The sequence below is a fragment of the Bombus impatiens genome, unplaced genomic scaffold (assembly GCF_000188095.3).
Source record: "Bombus impatiens unplaced genomic scaffold, BIMP_2.2 scf_0712, whole genome shotgun sequence".
In the NCBI taxonomy this organism is placed as follows: domain Eukaryota; kingdom Metazoa; phylum Arthropoda; class Insecta; order Hymenoptera; family Apidae; genus Bombus; species Bombus impatiens.
In genome coordinates this window covers 164,141-185,688 of record NT_177131.1, presented here as the reverse complement: position 1 = coordinate 185,688, position 21,548 = coordinate 164,141, and the positions used below count along the sequence as shown (strand labels likewise).

At 32.7% G+C, this 21,548-nt stretch overlaps 1 protein-coding gene across 1 annotated transcript; it reads left to right on the top strand.

Moving 5' to 3' along the window:
- Positions 1-4,066: 4,066 nt before the first annotated feature.
- Positions 4,067-5,393, top strand: LOC100746629 (5-hydroxytryptamine receptor 1-like). Its single transcript, XM_003492389.4, has one exon. The coding sequence runs from the start codon at positions 4,220-4,222 to the stop codon at positions 4,787-4,789; it is 570 nt and encodes a 189-aa protein (XP_003492437.3). The 5' UTR covers positions 4,067-4,219; the 3' UTR covers positions 4,790-5,393.
- Positions 5,394-21,548: the final 16,155 nt, after the last annotated feature.

Sequence of the window (21,548 nt, the reverse complement as noted above, 5' to 3'; positions counted from 1 at the left end):
TCGTCCTTCGCCTCTTTACCGAATTCACTTTAATCATATATTTTACATAATAGTCACAATTTCCTTTTCTTAATAAAGAAAATGTTTTCATCTAAAAAGATAAAAATAATAAATTAACTGCGCATCTTTATGCATTTAGAGCAAAGTGAAAAGTATAACAATACATACAATGCACATAATATGTAAAGATAATATAAAATATCCAGGCTTAAATGCCCAATATGATATTTAGCGGACAAAACAAACCTCTATATATGTAAAATCCATTCTGTTAGTTACATTCATAAAAATATGAAATTGCATAGATATATCTAATGATTAGACTAATTTCTTTATATCGTAAACGAATTTCTTTCTAAGGAAAATGTTATCATTATAAAAGATGAAAATAATCAAATTTTCTTCAGCCTTAATTGTTGATCAATATTTTCATCATTATTTTAAAATTTACTTTGCAAACAAATGTAATTCGTTTAAAATAACTACGACAAAATGGTAAATCGATTAACAAGCGGCAAATCTACTAGTCATTTACGGATTTTCGTTCGATAATTGTCAAGCAGACAGTAAAATATCCTTGCAATCAGGCTCATTGGAGTTTCGATGGATTAATCTGCTTATCCTAGACAAAGCGGCATATAGTCCTAGCTGTTCGTGCGGATCACGATTCAACTAGTTAGATTTTCGGGTCAATGAACCGATCTGAAGCCAACCAAAAAGTCGAACTAGTCGAATCGTTAATCGTAGAGATATTCTACGCGAGTTTTGAACTATGACGATAAGACAATTTGCTCATTATTTGTCGTGTTTAGTTTGGAAGAATCAAAATAAACAAAACGTGAAAGAAACGAAATTAAAAAATGGTAAATAGCGATAGTAACGCTATAATTGCTACAGTTCTATCATATAAGTATATATTACATGTCGTCTAGAATTGGTTGATTAACAAATTTCTAAATGCTTATTAGCTTAACTTATTCTTACGCGAATATCAATTTACACTATCATTATGTCTACTGTAGTTTATAAACGATCAGCCGCGTCTTCCCCTAACGTCACACCATCCCACACTACTACACATTAATTATTCAAATTACTAAATATTTATGTCACTAGTAATATCACCAAATACTCAATAAAACTTTCGTTATCTTTGTTTTCGTTATTTACTTCATTTACTATGCATGTGATCTATTAATTACCTTAAGTAGCACGTTACCTATTGTCGTTTGACTAAAGAGCTTCTAATTATCTTAATGTCGAGCACAATTTACTGTATCGAACGATGCACCGACTTCCCGTCGAAGTCGCACGCAATCCGATTACCCTGACGCGAACATCGAAATTGATGGCGAAGCCAAAACGCAGATCAGACCCTAAGGGCTTCGCGTCTATGCATATTTGATAAGGAAGAAGGTTAGTTCAACGTTATGCTTAAATCATCAAAGATTCGGATATTATTAAATCATAAGCCATGTCGAAATATCGATAATGATTCATCAGGTGAACCATATGTAGTAATGATATATATAAATGTTCATTAATAAAATATTATAAGTGGATATAATTAATAATAAATTATAATCAATGAAATAATTTAGAGATAAATTGTACATTTACATTGAATTAAGTTATCTGAATGGAAATTTAGATACTTTATTATTGATTCTTCTATAATGAGCTATAGTATTAAGGAGACATTTATGGCAATACGTTATAGAGAAGAGTTTCTAAAAGATAGAAGGATTACAGCAAGGATTATAATTATACGAAATTGCAGAATATTTATATAAAATAGAGCGTATTGAATGCATTCAAGCGAACATCATAAATATTTTGGAGATATCATACGTATTAGAACTAGATAAAAGGTTCAGTACATAAAAATTCATTAAAAATATATATTTATTTATTAAATTAGTATTACATATAACTTATTTAAATTATTTAATATATATTTAGATATTACGGTGTCATTTGTGTGACGTAAGTACTATATACGTTCTGTAATTTTTGCATGGACATTGCCATTTAGATTTAATTAAAATTCATGCTATGACATAGAATGGTTAGATCTTAAAAAAATGCACAAAAAATAGTTTCGTAGATTTCTTCTTTCTAATTTTCCATTGTCCTCGTGTATTATAGATTAAGATAGTATTAAAAAGCATTAAATATTAAAATAAAATTACAAAATACTTTAGGGAAAAAGGAAAAATACTTTATAAAAATGCAATAAAATATTTGATACGTAAAGGCAGAAAATTAGTTCGTAGTGCTACTAATTAAAAAAATGAATTTGCTAACATTAATTTATATACTTTACTACGTAAGCTGAATCCGGATCAGAAAAATTCCGCGACAAAGAGAATCATTTTATAAATGCATATGTATGTACGTATTAAGTTGTCCCAAAAGTTTCTTTCATCTTATAAGGAAATAATAGATGCACAATATTTTTTGCTTTATTTTATTTTATTGAGATATTGAATTTGTTCCAATAGAACAAAATTTATCATACATAATTCAATAAAATAATAAACAACAAAAAATGTTGTGCATTTATTATTTCCTCATAATACAAAAGAAACTTTTGGGACAACCCAATATTTCCTTCTATTTCACTTAAATGAACTCGGTGTACAATTTCCGCTGGGGAGTTACTTGCAATTTAAGAAACGTTACAGCGGACTTCAAAACACGAAGTTTCGTACTTACCTACTATGATAACTGTTTATCAGTATCTAGTTGCTACAGTATACACGGGAGATTTATTCTACCGGAAGGATCGAGAACCGCAGTCGCATTGTTATCATGTCCACAGATTGCGAGTTCAATTTGAGAATATATTCTGTAGCGTGTGATTCATGAATACGTTCACGAATTGCGACACATATGTTCACTATCAATTATACATATGTATTTTCTATATGCTAACGCTTTAATTGCATTTAATTTCGGCGAAGAAAATTTAATTGTAATTTTTGTCTATTATGATATTTGACTTTTCTTTTTTTTTATTAATTGTAACATTTGATTTTCCGAAAAGAAGAGTTTAATTTTCTTTTCTTCTTTTTTCTTTTCTCCCTTTTTTTTCGTAGTTTCCCTTTAAAGAGTTACGTATATTAAAGCCATGGAAAAATCACAACTTTTTACGCATTGAAATGTCGAATGATTTCATAAAAAAGTAGTTTATAAAATAAATATTGTAACTCTAACATGTAGTTAAAAGCAATTATTTAATTATTTCTCAACGTATAACATAAATTCATAGCAATTTACTATATTTTAATAATCGTATTATATTAATGAGATTTGTTCAGCTACAACCCAATTAATAAATCTTATTCGTTTTCGTAATATGGATATATCCAAAAGTTTTACTTTAAGCAGATTATAAAATTATTCTCAAATAAGAATTCCGCATAATATGTATATTCCTTTAAATATTAAATCCCGCGATATATCATCATTATATTGCCCATTCGGTGTTTATTACATTATATTGTAAAACATAATACAGATCCACTTGTTCACTAATCCTTTAAACGGCGATATCAATTCAGTCTTCAGAAGGTAAAAGCGCCATTCTTCACCCACTCGTTTCATTCAAAATTCCAAGCTCACAGAACTTCAAACCACACACGAACCCCGCATACCAACGAGCTATCCATCCGACCGCGCACGACTATCGTGCACCGTAAAAAGAACGTGTTCAGAAGTTCCAGTGGAGAAGCTAAACTTTCAAAGAACCGCGAACTCGTTGGATAAATACAGCTACAAAACTGCGGTCCATTATTAAAATAACAGAATATCGAAGATGTTTGACAAACGACAAAACAAAAGGAAAAAAGAGAAGAACAACATCATGTACTATGTACAGTACATCTGACAGTAGAACACATTATCCTAACTTGTTATACTGCTGGAAATACTTACACACCTTAACATAAGACCCACCTTAAAGAACAAGGAATCAATATAAAAGCAATTACAATATCTAAAGCACGTTAAACTGTATAACAAACTGTGAACCTTACCTCTTATGTCGCTAATAAATCATTAATATATGTAACATTGAATATACATGTGATAGGAAAAGAAAAAGCATTCGTAAAAAAAAATTCATGAAATCTTCAACTTTCTGTTACAGTGTAGCGGCCACGCGGTACGATGTTTCGCTGGTGGTCCCCGGAAGAGCAACGAGTCTCAATGTCCAATGCTGCAGAAGATCGAGAAGCCCATCCTCTCCTCGTCCACGACGACTACGCCACCGATGGTGTCGACCAAGTCGACGATTGTGAGAAACCACCTGAACAGTACCTGTAGCGTGACGAATTCGCCTCATCAGAAGAAACTGAGGTTCCACTTGGCGAAAGAGAGGAAGGCCAGTACCACGTTGGGAATTATAATGAGCGCCTTCATCGTCTGCTGGCTACCATTTTTCGTGTTAGCCCTAGTCAGGCCATTCCTCAAGGATCCAGACGCCATCCCAGCATTTTTATCCAGCCTGTTTCTCTGGCTCGGTTATTGCAACAGCCTATTGAACCCTATCATCTACGCGACCTTGAACAGAGACTTCAGGAAGCCATTCCGCGAGATCCTATACTTCCGCTGCAGTAATCTGAACCATATGATGAGGGAGGAGTTTTACCAGAGCCAATACGGCGATCCTATTAACAATTGCGAGATCAAAGCCGGCGAGATGGACGATGCTGAGCGTCTCAACAATCAGGGTATCGAGGCGATCGATATCGCCACGAGCGCTCCAAACGAGAGCTTCCTGTGATCTCGGGGTAATGTCGATCGCCAAGCCGATCGCGAAACCCTCGAAACGAACCTGGACCGACCGTGATCGATCACTCATCGTCAAAAGACCCCTGTCACGTTAATAGCCGATCGATCTTCTCGGTTTCGCGAACGAAACCGATCGTAGATTATTTCGTAAGTTGGTAGATAACTAACTACTTTCGATTTTCCAATAACTGGCTACTCAGTGGACCTGTTGTTCGTCGCGTTACCATGTTGCTCGAGGAAATCAAAATACTCGACCAGTTTAACCGTGACGAATTGAAGATCTAATTTCTAAGAAGAACTTCCCTCCGAATTGATTTAAGTAAACGTTATCGTCACTGTACGTTCGATGATCATGCATGTTAACGTAGAATCAGCGGCTGCGATCGATTGCGACTTAGATCATTTGGGACAAGTCTAAGAGTCTGAACATCTTGTCCCCGATGTATATTTGCTGTTTTCAGCTGGATCGATCCGAATTGTCTCGTGGTCAGACGTCCGAATAGAGCCTCGTGGAATCTGTTCTGTTTCGTAGTAAGGAAAGAAGTCGTCCCAGTACTGTCTCCGTGGAGTGACAGGCGCAGAGCAAGAACTCGTGTTGCGGAACAGACGCTTCTTCGACTAGACTGAGATCACGTGGAGAGTGAGAAAAAGAGAAGTTAGCAAAGAAATTCTCTTAGGGTTTAAATGTGATTGGAGAAGCGACTTGGAGAAGCAAGAACGAAATACTCGAAAGCTTGGATGGTTAGATCGAGTCGATATTAAGTACATTTATTTGTTGTGATGTCCATGATATACGAATGAAAGAAATTCATGTTCCATGGGAAATCATGGTCTCTAACATTGTACAAAGGATACTAAACTCATCTGTGTAGTGTCGCGATGATAATTCTGAACGGTGTGTAATTAGTAAAAGAAAAAAAAACAAGATATGTCTTGAAAATAGGAACTTCCGATTTAGGTGTACGAAAACGCGTCTGCCAGTGCAATCGGTTTTTGAAATTGTAGATGGTTAGGACGAAGGCAAAATGGCGTGCGTTTTAAGCGATTCTGATCTTTTTAAGGATCATAAAATGATTTATTGGGGACACACGAAACTAATGAAGTTTAAGAGTAATTTATGAAAGGGAAACTTTATTGAATTTAGTTCCCTATATTGTTTCAGCAGTAGAGTACTTATTAATTGTAACGAATTATATTATATTTAAAAATGCAAATTTGAAATAAAAAAAGTTACAAGGTTAATACATATATTCAGTGTGAAAGGGATGTTAGCTTAATACGACTTATAAATGAAATCAGAGGAACATAAAAGTTTGTTATAAAGTTGACGGTGTTTCGCCAGTCTTTGAAATTACAGTATAGCAATTTAACAATTTAATTTTCGATATGGACTTGTGTATTCGTAGTCTATACTTTAAAATATCCGGTATAAACGTTACTGAGTAAATTGTACGTAACAAGAGATAAAAGGTACGAATGATTTAAAAAATGATAATTCAGAATGCTGAATTACTAGGTAATAACTTTTTCAATGCAATTTCCTTAAAAACAGTGCTCCAAGAAAAGGGAGTATTTAATATATAAAGAAAGAAAATCGAACAAACAATGGGTGCCGGTGGGAAATGTCAATTGGAAAAACAAATCACCGGTTGGAAAATTAACCGTGACACACGAGAGCAGTAAAACCATCGAGAGCCATGGTTTCTTGTATCTCTGGAGTACGATTACCGAGTATGTGCTTCCCATTTGAATCGTTGAGTATCCTTGGAATTATTGGGTCAAACAAATCCTGAAAAATGGTAAGATTGGTTTCAAACCAATAATCGTATGATAAAATGGCAAAAGCTACGTCGAGTAAAATAAAAAATAGGATCTTAAAGAAATATAAAGATATTATTTTCGTGCAAAACGAAGAGTCATAATGAAATTATTAAGTGGTAAAGAAATAACGATGTAGTAGAAGAAGATCAAACAACGCTGATAAAGTAAAGAATGAAGAAATAATGGATAAATTTCTGTACAGAATTGAAACAAACATGAAAATATTTAGAAGAGTAGATGACGATGTGCGTCGAGGAATTTCAAATGTAACCTCCGGCCGCAGACCACGATCGATCGGAACTCGATAGAATTGAATTTTCAGCGTTACCAGCGGGATGACACGGATGCCTTCGAATTTTCATGAAAATGAAAAATTTATGTCGCACATTCGTGGATCCCATCTGAACAGACAAACAGAAATTAGGACAAAAAAGTAAGGCGAAAATGGAAAACCACAATTTTTCGAGGAAAAGTGAACAATGATTGAGAGAAACGATCGACAATGATCGATGAAAAGTTTAAGAAATGCTTAGAAAAAGCATTGTATAAAGGAATGCGATTACTATAAGTGAACAAAATATGGAAACAATAGTATATCACTTTTTTTGACATTATTTTTGCTATTAAATGAAAACAAATATAGAAAGATAATTAATTTTAATGAAAAAGTGAGAAAATTATTAATTCCAATATGAATAATAATAATTAGAAAGGAACTAAAATTAATAAGAAGAAAGAATCAAAAAAATATACGTATACGCAATTACTTGAAATCAACAAAAATAAAAATAGCCAGAGTATAGTCGACTTAAATCAACAACAGGACACGAGTTGAAAAGTCAAACTGTAACCAAATCAAATCCGCGTGGTTTACCCGTATCCACTACCGCGGCGTATATAACCAAACATCAAAACCAATCTCGTCGAAAAATAAAAAAATAACAAAAAGCTATGATTCTCAAATAAACACATTTTTACGATAGTTCAGAAAGCTCTGTGATTTTTGTAAACCAATAGGTAAAACATTCGCGTCATGACAATCTTTTCAAGCGCGAAATGAAAATAAAGACAGAATAATAAAATTTCATAAAAATTTCATAAAATTTCAAGAAAATTTCATAAAATTTCAAGAAAATTTGTTCGATAAAATTGATATTAAAAATCTCAATAGCACACGTTTGAAACAACTTCCAATAAAATAGAATACAGAAGAAAGTAAAGAAAATGTAATATTATGTACCTATATTCATATTGCATGATCAACTCAAGTCATTGAAAAGTAATAAAATCGAAGGAGAAACTTCCTTTAATGCATCATACTGATTACAGATCGAACTATTAACGTTGTGTGGCCAATTCTCTTAGATAGTGGCCAAGTAATGGCGTGCAGAGAGGCAGCAATGAAATTTGCGAGACATTAGGAATAGTTAGAGTCGGTTTAATTCCGATCGAAGTCAAACCGGCGGAATCTAATCCGAAATTTTGGTTACGGTCGATAATGCGTTCGGTCACGAGCTTGGCACACGCGAATCTCTTCACGGTAATCACTCGTCGATCGAATGATGCAGAGCCAAGCGGTAATAGTTCGCTTAAGCTGTTGAATATCGTGACGGTGATTATCATTTCGTCTATTAGACAGGATCGGTGATAATTTAAGGAATATCTTAAAATCTTTCATTCGAATTTTTTGAATAAAAAATTCTGAATTATATTGCAGAAGTAACCTTGTTCTATGTTTTTAACTACGATTTTATTCTATGGAGTGTAACCTCCATGGTCCTGCATAAAACATTTTTAGATACACTATTTTACAACCTTCGTTTAGAGGCTAACAAAATTATCATATCGCACAGATATGCGTAGAAGACAATTAAGTTTATTTCATACAATAAAGATATTTTAACATTACACAACGCAGTCGGCATTATTGATAAGCAAAAACGCTTGAAACTTTACTACTTCAGGGGAACATATCGACAAACGTGTCACAAGCTTACTGACCATGATATTACGACGTGCTAGATAAAAATAAGTACACATTGCCTGAGATGTCCAAATTACTCAGTTTTATCAACAACGCGTTATCTTTATACATAGAATGTTGATATTACGTAACTTTACACCTTTCTAATTTTACAACATTTATTCTTTAATTTATCACCGTGCTTTTACAACCTTTCATTACACCATAGATATAATAGTAGCTCTTGACAATTAAAATACCTATACTTATGTCAAATTGTTTTAATTTCTAATTACTAATATTCTATCAATATATTGCAAATTATAAACTAAAAAATCTATTATCCTTGTTCCATCAGATCTTATATTAACTACGATATTCTTTTGAAGTTTTCTTCATTTTTTATCGAAAAAGATGAAAGCGTTAAATGATTTCTTACTAAAAACGTGTGAGAAAGTTGCAATCAACGTCACGTTCAAGTCAAAGTTTCAAGTTAAAATACACCTTTCTAAGTTGTCAAACCTTCGTCGATATGTATTTCAAAAACTAGTTTACTACCAGTCACTTCGGAACTATGAAAGCGTGGCAAGTAAGATAAATTGCACCATCGCCTTCCAGTCAGTTCATTCTATTTAAAAACTCTTTTGGACATGAGAAATATATTCTCAAGGTTTTTCTTCAAAAATCAGAGCACCACACCTTAGTTCACAACTACCACGGAGTGACAAGCAGGATAAATAGAATTGTCGACTTTTAGTCAATTTATTTAACCAAAATCGAATAAAAATTTATTCTTTAGTTCTTTTCTTATCGATATAGGGCTAATGCATCTATTCAGCAGAACAGGCTCGCAGAAAGAATTCGAAAAAGCATAGTACAAGTTAAGTGTGAACGCGAAATTTAGCCATTCGAACGTGAATTCGTTGGAACGCGTGTAGGCGAGAGGCGAATGTGGAAGAAAAGCCGACTCAACTACTATATCCTGACCTGAATCTTTTCAAGGTAAATCAAATCGTAAGGAAAGGAGGTTCGTGGTTAGACGAGTAATAAAATTGCATTACAAACGTGTTACAACAAATTTTAGATAGTTTTCGTGAAAATACATTCGATCATGCAAGTTTCTCATGCACATAATAATCATTATTTCAATTCATTTAAATAAATACATTTAAATGAATGAATTTAAATAAATTTAAATAAATGAATTTTAGTATTTCAAGTTTATTTAAATTTATTATAATAAACACTTCAAAATGGTTCATCTCTTATGATTTCTTACATCATCCAAGAACTTTCATATTTAAAAAACGAATGAGAGCAAAAGATGTCTGAACGCACGCAAAATATTGTTAGTGTGGCTAAACACTGTTGGCAAATATACCGTCACTGGTAGACCCGTGCTATTAAAAACATATAAATATTACGTAATTATGTAGGTATAATCGTGCATGGTGCTAACAAAGAGATTCATTCCAATAAACGGCTATAAATTCATGGAGAGAGTAATACGATTATAGAACCAAATACCTTAGACGCGATCGGGTCGAAACTTTATAGAAATGATATTTGACAGTATTATGAAGCGATATTTTTGTATACGACCGTATTGTTACGTTATCTCTGAGTATTTTATCCTACCAAAAAGTTTATTGTACTTTACTAATATTATAGTATTTATTACACATATAATAATAGTGAGAGTGATAATACATGTTGCACCATGTGTTACATTTTAGAAAATCGAATGATTATTATAAAAATAAATTATTATATAAATTGTAGCATAGTAACATATACCAAAGATTAATTACGATTACTAGTATTGTAAAATTATTACATTTTTATTTATTTATTTCGTATATAATAATTTACTTGCGTAAAATATGTATATTTGTTATGTTATATTCAAATTGTATTAAATGTTGAAAACTGGTGGTCAACAGTGAAAGAATTAGACAAATCAATAATAATTATCTGTAGTTGTCACTAATCGTAATCGTATTCACTGATGACCATCATTGATTAGGAAACTAGCAACTGTTAAAAATTATGAGTACGAGTTTGCAGCTACTATCAATAGCTGCTGAATAATTATCGCCATAATCATTAAAAACTTGCTTGTAACTATTGTGTCTCTAATATTTATTAGAATAGCAGCTAAAAATATCTCATATTTGTAAACGTTTGCTGGTAAGTACCTACCAAATAATAGCAACAATCTGAAAGATAATTTGAAATGTACAAACAATCTTTTTGATATTCAATTTAAGTACAAAATTAATTGTAAAGAAATAAACTTGAAATTTTAGAAAAAGATAGAATCACTTTAAAAAGAGATATGTATATTCTCAAACTAGTAAGAATTGAATTAAAGGGAAGAGTTGCGCATAATTGTTATAAATATATCACTAAACATGTTTGCTTCACATACTCAGCAACTCGTTAATTTCAATTGTTATAATCCATAAAACTCGTGTTTTATGATTTTTCACAAAATTTGATAGATTATAGAATAAAATAAATTCGAGAAAAACTGTTATTTTTGTGAACATACTTAAGAAGTTGCTTACGTAGATGATGAAAAATTGTAATTGCAATCATTGTTTATGGCGCAGCGATGTTTCTCTGAAGTTGCGACCCGATGGAAAATTAAGCTTAGCATAAATTAACACAATAATTGCCACGAACGTTACCTGGATCTACGAAATGGAGCCCAGTGAAAATACATATACCTAGGAAACAATGTAAAATCATCAATTGAATAGATTGTAATGAATGCTATTAGCTCTACCTATTTCCACACGATTTATCACAATTTACCGTGATAATTGCCGTGTTGTTCGTTTAGCTCTTCGCTTCAAGGTAATAATTTAATTGAAAAACAAATTATTTAACTATTTTTTTAGAAGATATGAATTATGGAGAAATTGTTTTAAACTTTTTCATTTTTCCAAGAGCGAAAATAAATAATTAGAAAATAAATATAAACCTTACAAATTAAATATGTTTTATTAAGGACCAATTTTACGATATTTAGATTCTGTTACTGAAAATACATGATACGCGAATGCATACATTACATTTTCTGTTATAAATTCATTTTATAAACTCGTATCGACAAAAACACCTACAAGAAAATGTATAATGTATTTATGCAAAACCTATAATTTATTTTACCTTCAACTCCTTCGTCATTATTAGCTAATGTGCACTTTCTTCCCTTCGTGTAATTTAGCCTTCTTCCTATACCATCCTTCACAGATTTTCCAGATTAAAAAGGTTTTACAGTGTTTTCAATCCCCCTAATTTGAATCTTTTTCTCCCTCTCTAAGCTACTTTGGATTATCCGAAGTTTGTTTGAATTTAAGATTCTCTAAATTGCTTTTTTTAAATCTTCAGTTATTCGGTATTAGTGAGCTTTTCCGTATTTTTATCATCTTGAATCAATTTAAACTTTCTGCGTCTCGGATTTTAAGTTGATATCTTTCTGTTTTAATTCGGCATTCTTCGATATCTCTACCTTCTCTCATTTTCATATTCAATTATTTCAAATTATTACGGTTTCATCGCAATCTTATTTTTTTTAATTTAAGTTTCATCCCTCTTATCTTCTATTTAAACTTCTTACTTTACTTCACATTTTCAAGTGTACCGAATCAGCTAGATTGCGTTGTATTCTTATTTCTTTTAATTTCATCCTTCTTCCTTCAAGCAGTCTCAATGGATTCTGTTTCCTCTTTTTTCAACCTGCATCTTTTCTTCATCCTCAAATTATTCTCGATTAACAAAATTTCCGTATATTTTAATTTTTTCTCATGCTCTATGTATTTTCTTCGAACCAACAACACATTATAATAATACTTTGACGTTGTTCAATCTAAGACTTCTTCCTTTACCTCATCTTTAATTTATTGAATTAGATCCTCTACTGTCGCCTTCATTTATCTTTAACCATATTAAGTTAGAAAATTCTTTCTCTCTCTTAACTCATAAATTTTTAATCATCGATCAATCTTTGAATAGAAATTTCTAAAGTACAAGCATAAAAGTTAAACGAATTTAAATGACATTATTATTCTTTACAAAATTTGAAATCTGTTTCTTACCATTAACAAAATGTAGTCGTTTTCACTGATAAATCGAATACAAATTTTACGTTAATAGCGTGAAACGAAGGGTTAAATCGTGCCACGCGAAGCCCAACATTATCAAGCTCATTGTTCGTTCGATTTCACGACGAACTGACACCGTTTCGAACCAGGGATGGAAAACGTATCATTAGCTAGACAATCCTAGACGTTTCTTATGCGAACTGTTTGTATGTGACACGAATCAAAAATACATATATTAGGGTGTTTGTCGGTAAAGATCACTCGTGTGTCAAGGACACGATCTCTTTGATGGAGAAGATTGTTTCCTCCCTTGCAGAGATTTCCAAACAAGTTAAAAGGAAAATGATATTTACACGAGAATTTTAAAAGTCGATAGAAAAGAATAAATAAATGTACGTTTGGAAATCGCTGCTTTAGATGTGCATTAAATCGAGTATAAGGGTTTAGACAAGAATTAACGTTTTGATTCACGTGAACGAATTCCTTCAAATTGCAAATCGCTGGATACAACCTTTAAAGTACGAATATCGAGAAATTAATGACCAAACTGGAGTTGATAAGATAAATATGTTCACGATAAAGGTACTCATCGTGTTGTATTTAATGTGAAATGAAATATAGGAAAAATTTTGCTGAAGGGTCAGATTACACACCGCAATTTACGCAAATAGTACAGTGGTAATTTCATACTGTAAGATTAATATTGGAGAATTTGTAAATAATTCTATATGACGCGGAAACATACATTAATATGGAAAAAAACGTGAAAATAAAAGGGTTCTACGATATTTTCACTTATAATAGAATCGTAGAATAATAACAGAAAAATGGCGAGGTCATAAAATGCTGTTTCAAAGTACAGAGGAGAAGCTAAAAAGAAAGTTTAAAAAGTACTTTAAAGGTTGATACCCCGTAATCTCTTTAAGCTGTCTACGAGCTGCGAAGATAGGTCGTTTATATTGAATTCTTTGAAACGACGTTCTTATCCAAAGCGTAGAAATTGCTATCCTAAAAGATATCGTTGTTCCTCGATAATCGAATCGCTATCGACGAATCTTCATTCGGTGTAAATACATATATTTGCGACGAAATTGCTAATTGAATTCCTATTCGTTTGATCCGAGCAATAACGATGTTTCGAAGCGGAAATTTTAAGAAGCATCTGAGTTTGACTTTCTTTCTCGGATTTATTACGAATGATCAAGAACGGCAGAAAGGAAAGTAGAACAAAGCAAAAAAAAAAAAAAAGAAAGCAACAGAATAGAAGATAAGCATTGTAATCATGCGATAAACGAGAATAACATACGTCATCGATGTCGTTATAGTTAAAAATGATGTCTTAGGGAATAAAAGTTAGAGAATAACGCGTAACAATTTTAGGACACCGTCTCCTAGAAACTCGGAAATACATAAATCTCTATTGTATCTCTGCTTTCGTGCGTGCGCGTGAAGATCAGCTGGAAAAATAAAAAAAAAAAAAAAGAAACGATCAACGTTACAGTATGTATGATCATTTCACGAACGTTTACATTATGTCATTTTGCATTGTCGAGTCGCTCGTAAAATCGGGCGATTAAACAATATCCGAATTGTGGATAGATCGACAAAAACTTAAACCGATATATACAAATGTAAATTTCATGGTGTAATTTAAATTTAGTTATTTTTTCATGTAGCGAAATTCTAACGTTAAAATGAATACACTAAGATTCATCAATGAAGTAAATAAAGTACGATTTAATGGATTACGTAAGGATATAGTAATTAAAGAAATTTTATTGAATCAATTTAATAATAAAATCGACTATAACAATATAAGGAGTAAAGAATCGAATTATTCTTTGCACAATCCTACTTGTTCTTTAATTAGTCACACCAAGAAGTAAAAATAAAAGTTCAAGATATAATTTATAAAATTATATTTCTCACAAAAATCTTCTTATATAATTATTACTTTTCACATAAGTCGAATAAACTCATTAAAATATGTTAATTTTCTTATTTGCTAAATAGATCAGAAGAAACTAATATACTCTTGAGAATCTCGTTCTCGTTTAGCTGAACAAAACAAGCCATGACACGGATGATAAATAAAGCATGACCGTAAAACAAGAAGATTAGCTGTGTGGAAACGTTTGCCGCATACGAAAATACGAGACAAAGATATGCCGACGCTGAATGGAATTAGGTACTACAAATAATATTTCGATTCAAAAGGTACGTTGTGATTTACACAGAAGACAATCCAATGGGTAGAAATGCGTGACCCGAATTTAGAAATAACAGAGAATTGTGTGTCGCCGATATTTCTTTCGATCGGCGGTAAAAATGGCCCAAAAGCACAAAAGTTTTTTGCCCGATGATACGAGCGACAGTCCCGATATCGAAACCAATACAATAGAAAAACACAAAAGGTATAATTTTGTCCACCGTGTATTTTTGATACTACAATCGATAACTTCATTATTACGTTGACGTCGAAGCGTAGGCGAGCGACACGTCGAGACTTCGCGATTTCAGTTTTTCGATGTACGCCAGAAGCAGAACGAATACGGTCATTGAAGATGGTACCTCGCGCGAAAAAACTCGATTTACTTTGGCCGGCGGTGGCCAGACATTCTTACGTGAATGTAATAACTTTCGAACACACAACGTGATCGTTCTCTGTACATAAAGATAGAGCACAAAAACTTTTTATGTATGACCTCGTATTCGACAACGTGTAGACCGAGTCGATGCGAGGGACTACGAATATTCTAAAATAAATATTGTGATGACTGAACAAGATCGATTACTTTGTTATCCTGTCCCTTTCTTTCTCGGAATATTTCTTTCCAATTCGATTGTTTTTATCAAATACAATGAAATACGATATAACAATATAGTTGACATATCTTCGGATGTTTATTACCCTTTTCGCTATGCTATTTTCGGAACTAAAAGCGTTTCTAATAAATATATCAAGGTAGTTATTGCTAATGTAGAAAAATTATACATATGAATATTTAAGTACCTTATATAGGAAATTAATGTAATATACATAAAAATATTTTTGTATTATAATACTCGGTATCTGAAGCTCTTGTATTTGTATTTATAAAGACGAAACGCTACTTTTTGAAACAATTTCGTAATTTAATTTTCAAGTTCACGGACACTGCGAATACTCTACAGTAGTCTACACGTTAACGTACTCCTGTGATTCAACTATTACACTTACTATACTATGCTATTGAATGATGGCCTCATAATATATCCGAAAAAATAAATATAGTGTCTGGGGACTTTCATGATTCAAACAGTTACCTTAGTGCGCTATGAGATATGAGGACTGTAAAAGTTAAGCAGACTTCATCCAGAATTTTCTGCTGTGCACGAAGTTAAAATCTGTAACGCTGTTTACTAAGGTTCTGTGCCCTTGAAATCGACCAACCGTGGTTTCGCATTCCTAGAGTATCTATTATCTAGCAACACGAGATGTTACATTCACGAGATGATGTCATCAGAAATCCTTTGGTCTCAGAGTGGATCGATACTACTTCCACGTCTCCATGGTCGTATCGATCGCAGTTCCACGACTCCATAGTCATACCAGACATCCTAAAATGCCGGGATCCAGCCGAACGATGTCTCACAACCCTAGGGCATATTAGACACAATCCTAGAACTTTGCCCTCGTTCCAGACAGAGTTCCACATTCCACATATAGTATTAAGCGCTATCTCACTATTGTCACCTTCTTGTACATTCGCTTTATCTAAAAATCCATGTTTTCATGATTTTTTAATGCGAAAGTTTAACGCGCGTCATGCAATAATTATAGAGTTTATAGAATTATAAAAAGTTTAGATTACTTTGCTTAATTAGTTGTCACATATGGTTATACAAATTTCGTTACATAGTAAGATGCACAGTAATTAATTCATTGTTTTAATACATTTTTCCCCAGATATAAATACATAATATAAAAAGTATTAATATAAAAGTTATCTTAACCGTTCTCTCAGAGACAATTCTGAATACCTTGTTAAAGAAACCTCATTAAACACAAGAAGTTAAAGTTAATATAGTCCCAATAGAAGGTAAAACAAATTTTCATGTATGTTTCGTTGTAAAGTATTTTTAAGATACCAAACATCGCTGAGAGCATACTAAAGAATTAATAGGTGCAAGAACTTTCACTGGAACAGATCTTCTTTCAATATTTACGTAGCCATCGATTCCGTGAGTAGTGGTATTCGCAGTCACCAGTGAATAAATAATCCAGACGTGTGAATTCCAGGCTTGAAACACTCAAGTATCAAAACCACTGTTTTCGTGACATTATAGAAGGAACAGTTACATATACGCTGACATATACTATTTAGAAATGGCTTGGTTATACGTAGCATGTTCAAATTGTTTTTAATTTAACATCGAGGAAACGTGTAAGAAAATTGCGATGCATCTGACAATGGTTCATTTTTTTGCATTGAAACGCTATAAATTTGTTGACACCATCTTTTCATCAATATTTTTGACGCGAGGTAATAAGCAGCAGGAGGCATAGTAAATTTTTATTCAAGTTATAATTCAAGTTTGTTGTAGTATAAAGATTGTGCAGTCGCTAAATTACAATCCTAAGAAAATCGAACGAAATTAGAACATTATAGTGGACATTTCACCAATTACATGAAGAATAATGACTCGAGAGTCTTTAGAACGTTCTATATTACATCGAGTATTATTTAAAAATAACTAGCGACAACATATTTTATTTGCAAGTTCTTGAAAATGTGCATTTTCGTTATTTCAAGTTGTCATTTTCTATTTATCGAATTAAGTTTCGTTATAAAAGCAATATTGGATTTAAATTATCTTAGAAAAGTCTTACAAAATCTATGTTCCATAAAGATCGAAATTTGAAGATCGAAGCGATGTTATAGCAAATAACAATATTAAAAAGTGGAACTTGATCAAATATAGCGTATCAACATTGAAAAGTAATTTTATTAAAGTCACAAATATCATTATACATTTTTTTTATTTCCTTCTTGTACTCTTTGTAATAACAAAATATATTACTACGATAAAATTGATCTTAACTTCATTTGAAACTGCAATATTTCTGCTACGTTCGCAGTTTATTCAGTAAACTACATGTACATCGACGCGGAAACGCTTTTACGTCTTTCGTCGTTTCTTGAAATTCCAATTTAAATATTCAATTGAATCAGCATGGCTACACAATGAGATGTTTTGAATAAATAAACGATAAGTTCGAAATGCATCAAAATTGAAAACGAGGAAAGAAGCACGAGAAAGAGGAAGCTTCACTGAAACTCAAATCACTTGATTGAATTAAAAAAATTATACAATACCCTTGATGTTAAAATCAGTTTAAATTATGTTAAAATTATAATGATCTACTTATACTTCATACATTTTAATTCTCGTAAAACATTTTGTTCTTACTATGCATCACATAGCTGTTACTTTCCATTCTTTAACTCTGTAAAATCGTGTAGAGGCCCTGTCTGACCTTTACCCTTCGACCTTTGCAATCAAACATTGTACATATAATTCTGTTCTTTAAAATATTGCATAATTGTATAACGTATTCTTGAGACAAAAAAATCAGTCAAATATTAATATGTTACAAATGCGTTATTAAAAATGAGTATAAAATAAATAAATAGGTACAAATAGAAACATTATACTGCTGCTTCATATTTAGTTTTTACGGTTACATTGCTGTTTTAATTGCGCTGCATAGTATGAGTTTTAGATTCACATTTATTGTATATTTGTTTTTATTTTACATTTTCCCTCATATTTCAACAGACTCTTGTTAAAACCGAGCGAGTAAATAGTTACCATATCGTAACTATATCATATTCTGGTGCTATCGATTAAAAATCACGCAGCATATTTATGATACGTATGACCTACACTGAAACCAACAACGGTGCAACAATTGTAAATACGACACGTTATAATGTACGAGATTGGTGTTACGATGGATATTTCAAGCGCAAACGTGACATTGTGGTAAACTGCAAACGACAAATTGCGGCCTATGATCCAAACGATCTGTTTGACTATCGCCATTTACCGAGGACAATACTCGTGTCGCAAATCAGTCACTTCGTATTACGGTTTACCTTATTTAAAAACGCGATCTAACTCTTTTGTAAGAGAAATATTATTCATGAGAAAATTACTTCCAGTGGAAATCATTTAAAAATATGAAACTATGAGTTGTATGAAAAGTAGTAGTTTCGTAAATGATTATTCGACTGCGAATGTTTATATACATGTCGGAGATGAAAGGACACCGGACCTTCCCCTGGAACTCCGGAAAAATCCGTAAAATCGTAATTAAAGTTTACAGTTGTAATTAAACAATTTGCCGTCATTCTGCCCAATTGTACTTGTTTGCGATTTGTGATAATAAACTTGGGCTCAACGCGACCATCAGTCGCCGAACGTAGCCGCGGTCAACGGGACGGGCGCTCCGTCTAACAAAAGTGCGGGGCAATGTTATGACCCTCACTAAAGGAAATACCCATAGAGGTACTCGACAGTAAAACATGCCAACGGTTCCTTCGGACAATGAATACCTGATTGTTTGCGATGTGTGATAATAAACTTGGGCTCAACGCGACCATCAGTCGCCGAACGTAGCCGCGGTCAACGGGACGGGCGCTCCGTCTAACAAAAGTGCGGGGCAATGTTATGACCCTCACTAAAGGAAATACCCATAGAGGTACTCGACAGTAAAACATGCCAACGGTTCCTTCGGACAATGAATACCTGATGTTGAGGCACGTACACAGCACAAGTCTGGTTAACCCGACGACCCGCTATAAAACCTGGGTTTTTCGGCAATTAAGATTTGTGCAAACGGACAGGCAGCTTTTGTCTTAAATCGATCAATCGATAGCGACGTCGATCCGAGGATCTTGTGTACTTAGACACCCCACCATAGTTGGCCTCGATAGCGTCATTGGGACGAAAATTCATTCTTTCTCGAGATCTCATCGGCGAAGGGAGTAGTACACGTTTGAGTTAGAGCAAGTATACCTACCCTCCCGTTGACCGTGGATTCGTTATCGAACCTAAGACCATTATCACTAGTGTCGCGAGTACCTAATCGCCGCTGTTGATTGTCGAATCGGTAGTGTTCATACTAGTTGGATCAGGCTGTATCTTCGTTATAACACAACGCTGGCCAACTCCAAGGGAGGTCTATCAAACGCCCACAACCCTGTTCCTGACTCTTCTCTGGCATACATATTTATGGGAAATTTAAAGGCAAGATGTAAACAAGATAAAAAGATATGCAGAATATGCAAAAACATATAAAATATATATAAAATACATATTATAGTATTTAGCGAGTCAAATAACTCTCTACTTTGCTTTCATTTCTTTATGTTCATAAAAATATGAATTTACATAAAACTATTACCGCAAACTATTTACTGCTAAGCAAACGTAAATTTTATAAAAGTATATCGAATAAATATCTGAGGTAATAATATTAAGTATAGAATTCTAACGAGAAATGTTAAAAATTATTGTATCTAATAGCTTCTATCGTAAATTCATTCGTGTTTTTGTATTCCTGAGAATTTCAAAAATAACTGCACCATAATAAAAGTATAAAAGACACTAAACAAAGTGACTGAAACGTGCACCTTCATAGTGTGTATAAATCTTCGTAAAATTCATTGCAAGAGCATTTCGTACACAACTATAATTTTTGCTGCTTGATGTTAACTTATGCGGAGGAATAAGACATGGTCGTGTTTATCAAGCGTTGTAAATTCGCAACGATTATGATAAAGGAACGCAGGGAATTTTTTTAAACGCCATGCTCAGCTAATAAAACAAAAAAAACGAAAAAGCAGGAATAGAAAAACGGAAATGCAACAAATGAAGACATGCCGGCATTTTGTCTGATTTTAATATCACGTCGGTTTAGCGAAAAAATGCAAACGACGCTTTGAAAGAGGAGGAAAAAGTACGGGGTCGTGACGGTTCCTTTTTATCCGGAAGAGTGGCTTCTCGCGATAGAGGTACTATTAAATTCTCGTTTTTAATCTCGCAGGTGACAATGGCGTGATTATATGTCAAAGGCTGACAATACATATCACCTTGCATTCACCAGAAATGAAAAAAGGAATTAAAATGCAGGGTTTTGTTAAGGTCTTTTTTCACTGCAGCTCGTTCAAAAAATGATCCTTTTTTAATCCTTTTAATCCTCTTTAATTTTCCAGTAATACAATTTATAAAATAGCTTTAAAAAAGTAAAAGAATTTGATATAAAACGTGTAAGGAAAAATTCGATTAATGAATATTGCAATAATTTTAGAGATGCAAGTATTTTTAAAAGTAATATCGTAAAACAAAGCTTAGATGAAAAGTATCAGGCATTTAATTGATAGACGTTCGATTGATATATTGGATTATACTTTTATGGATAATAGATTCTAATCGCAGACTTTGTTCGAGTCTTATTTTCTGCGTGTAGATTTCGGTTAAAATAAACAATTCGCATGGCAGTCTAATAGAATCCAGATAATAATCTCAAAAATTTCAAATAACGGTTCATATCGACATACATATAATCTTGCAGCTGAAATTCCAGTTCTGTCTAATCAATTTATTTAAATTTTCGAAAGATATAGTTCAAACATTATGTACACTTATCAATCACATTAATTGATTTTTTCAAAATAATATCGATAGAACATTATTAATGTCGAAAATTATATTATAATATTGTAAGAAATGAAACCATCGTAGCGTAAAACCATCAATTGCCTATTTGACGGGCAACGTCAACTCTCAACAACGTTCGACGTTCA

What these genes read in the sequence shown, in the direction of transcription:
- LOC100746629 (XM_003492389.4), top strand. Translation starts at nt 4,220, where the DNA reads ATGCTGCAGAAGATCGAGAAGCCCATCCTCTCCTCGTCCACGACGACT.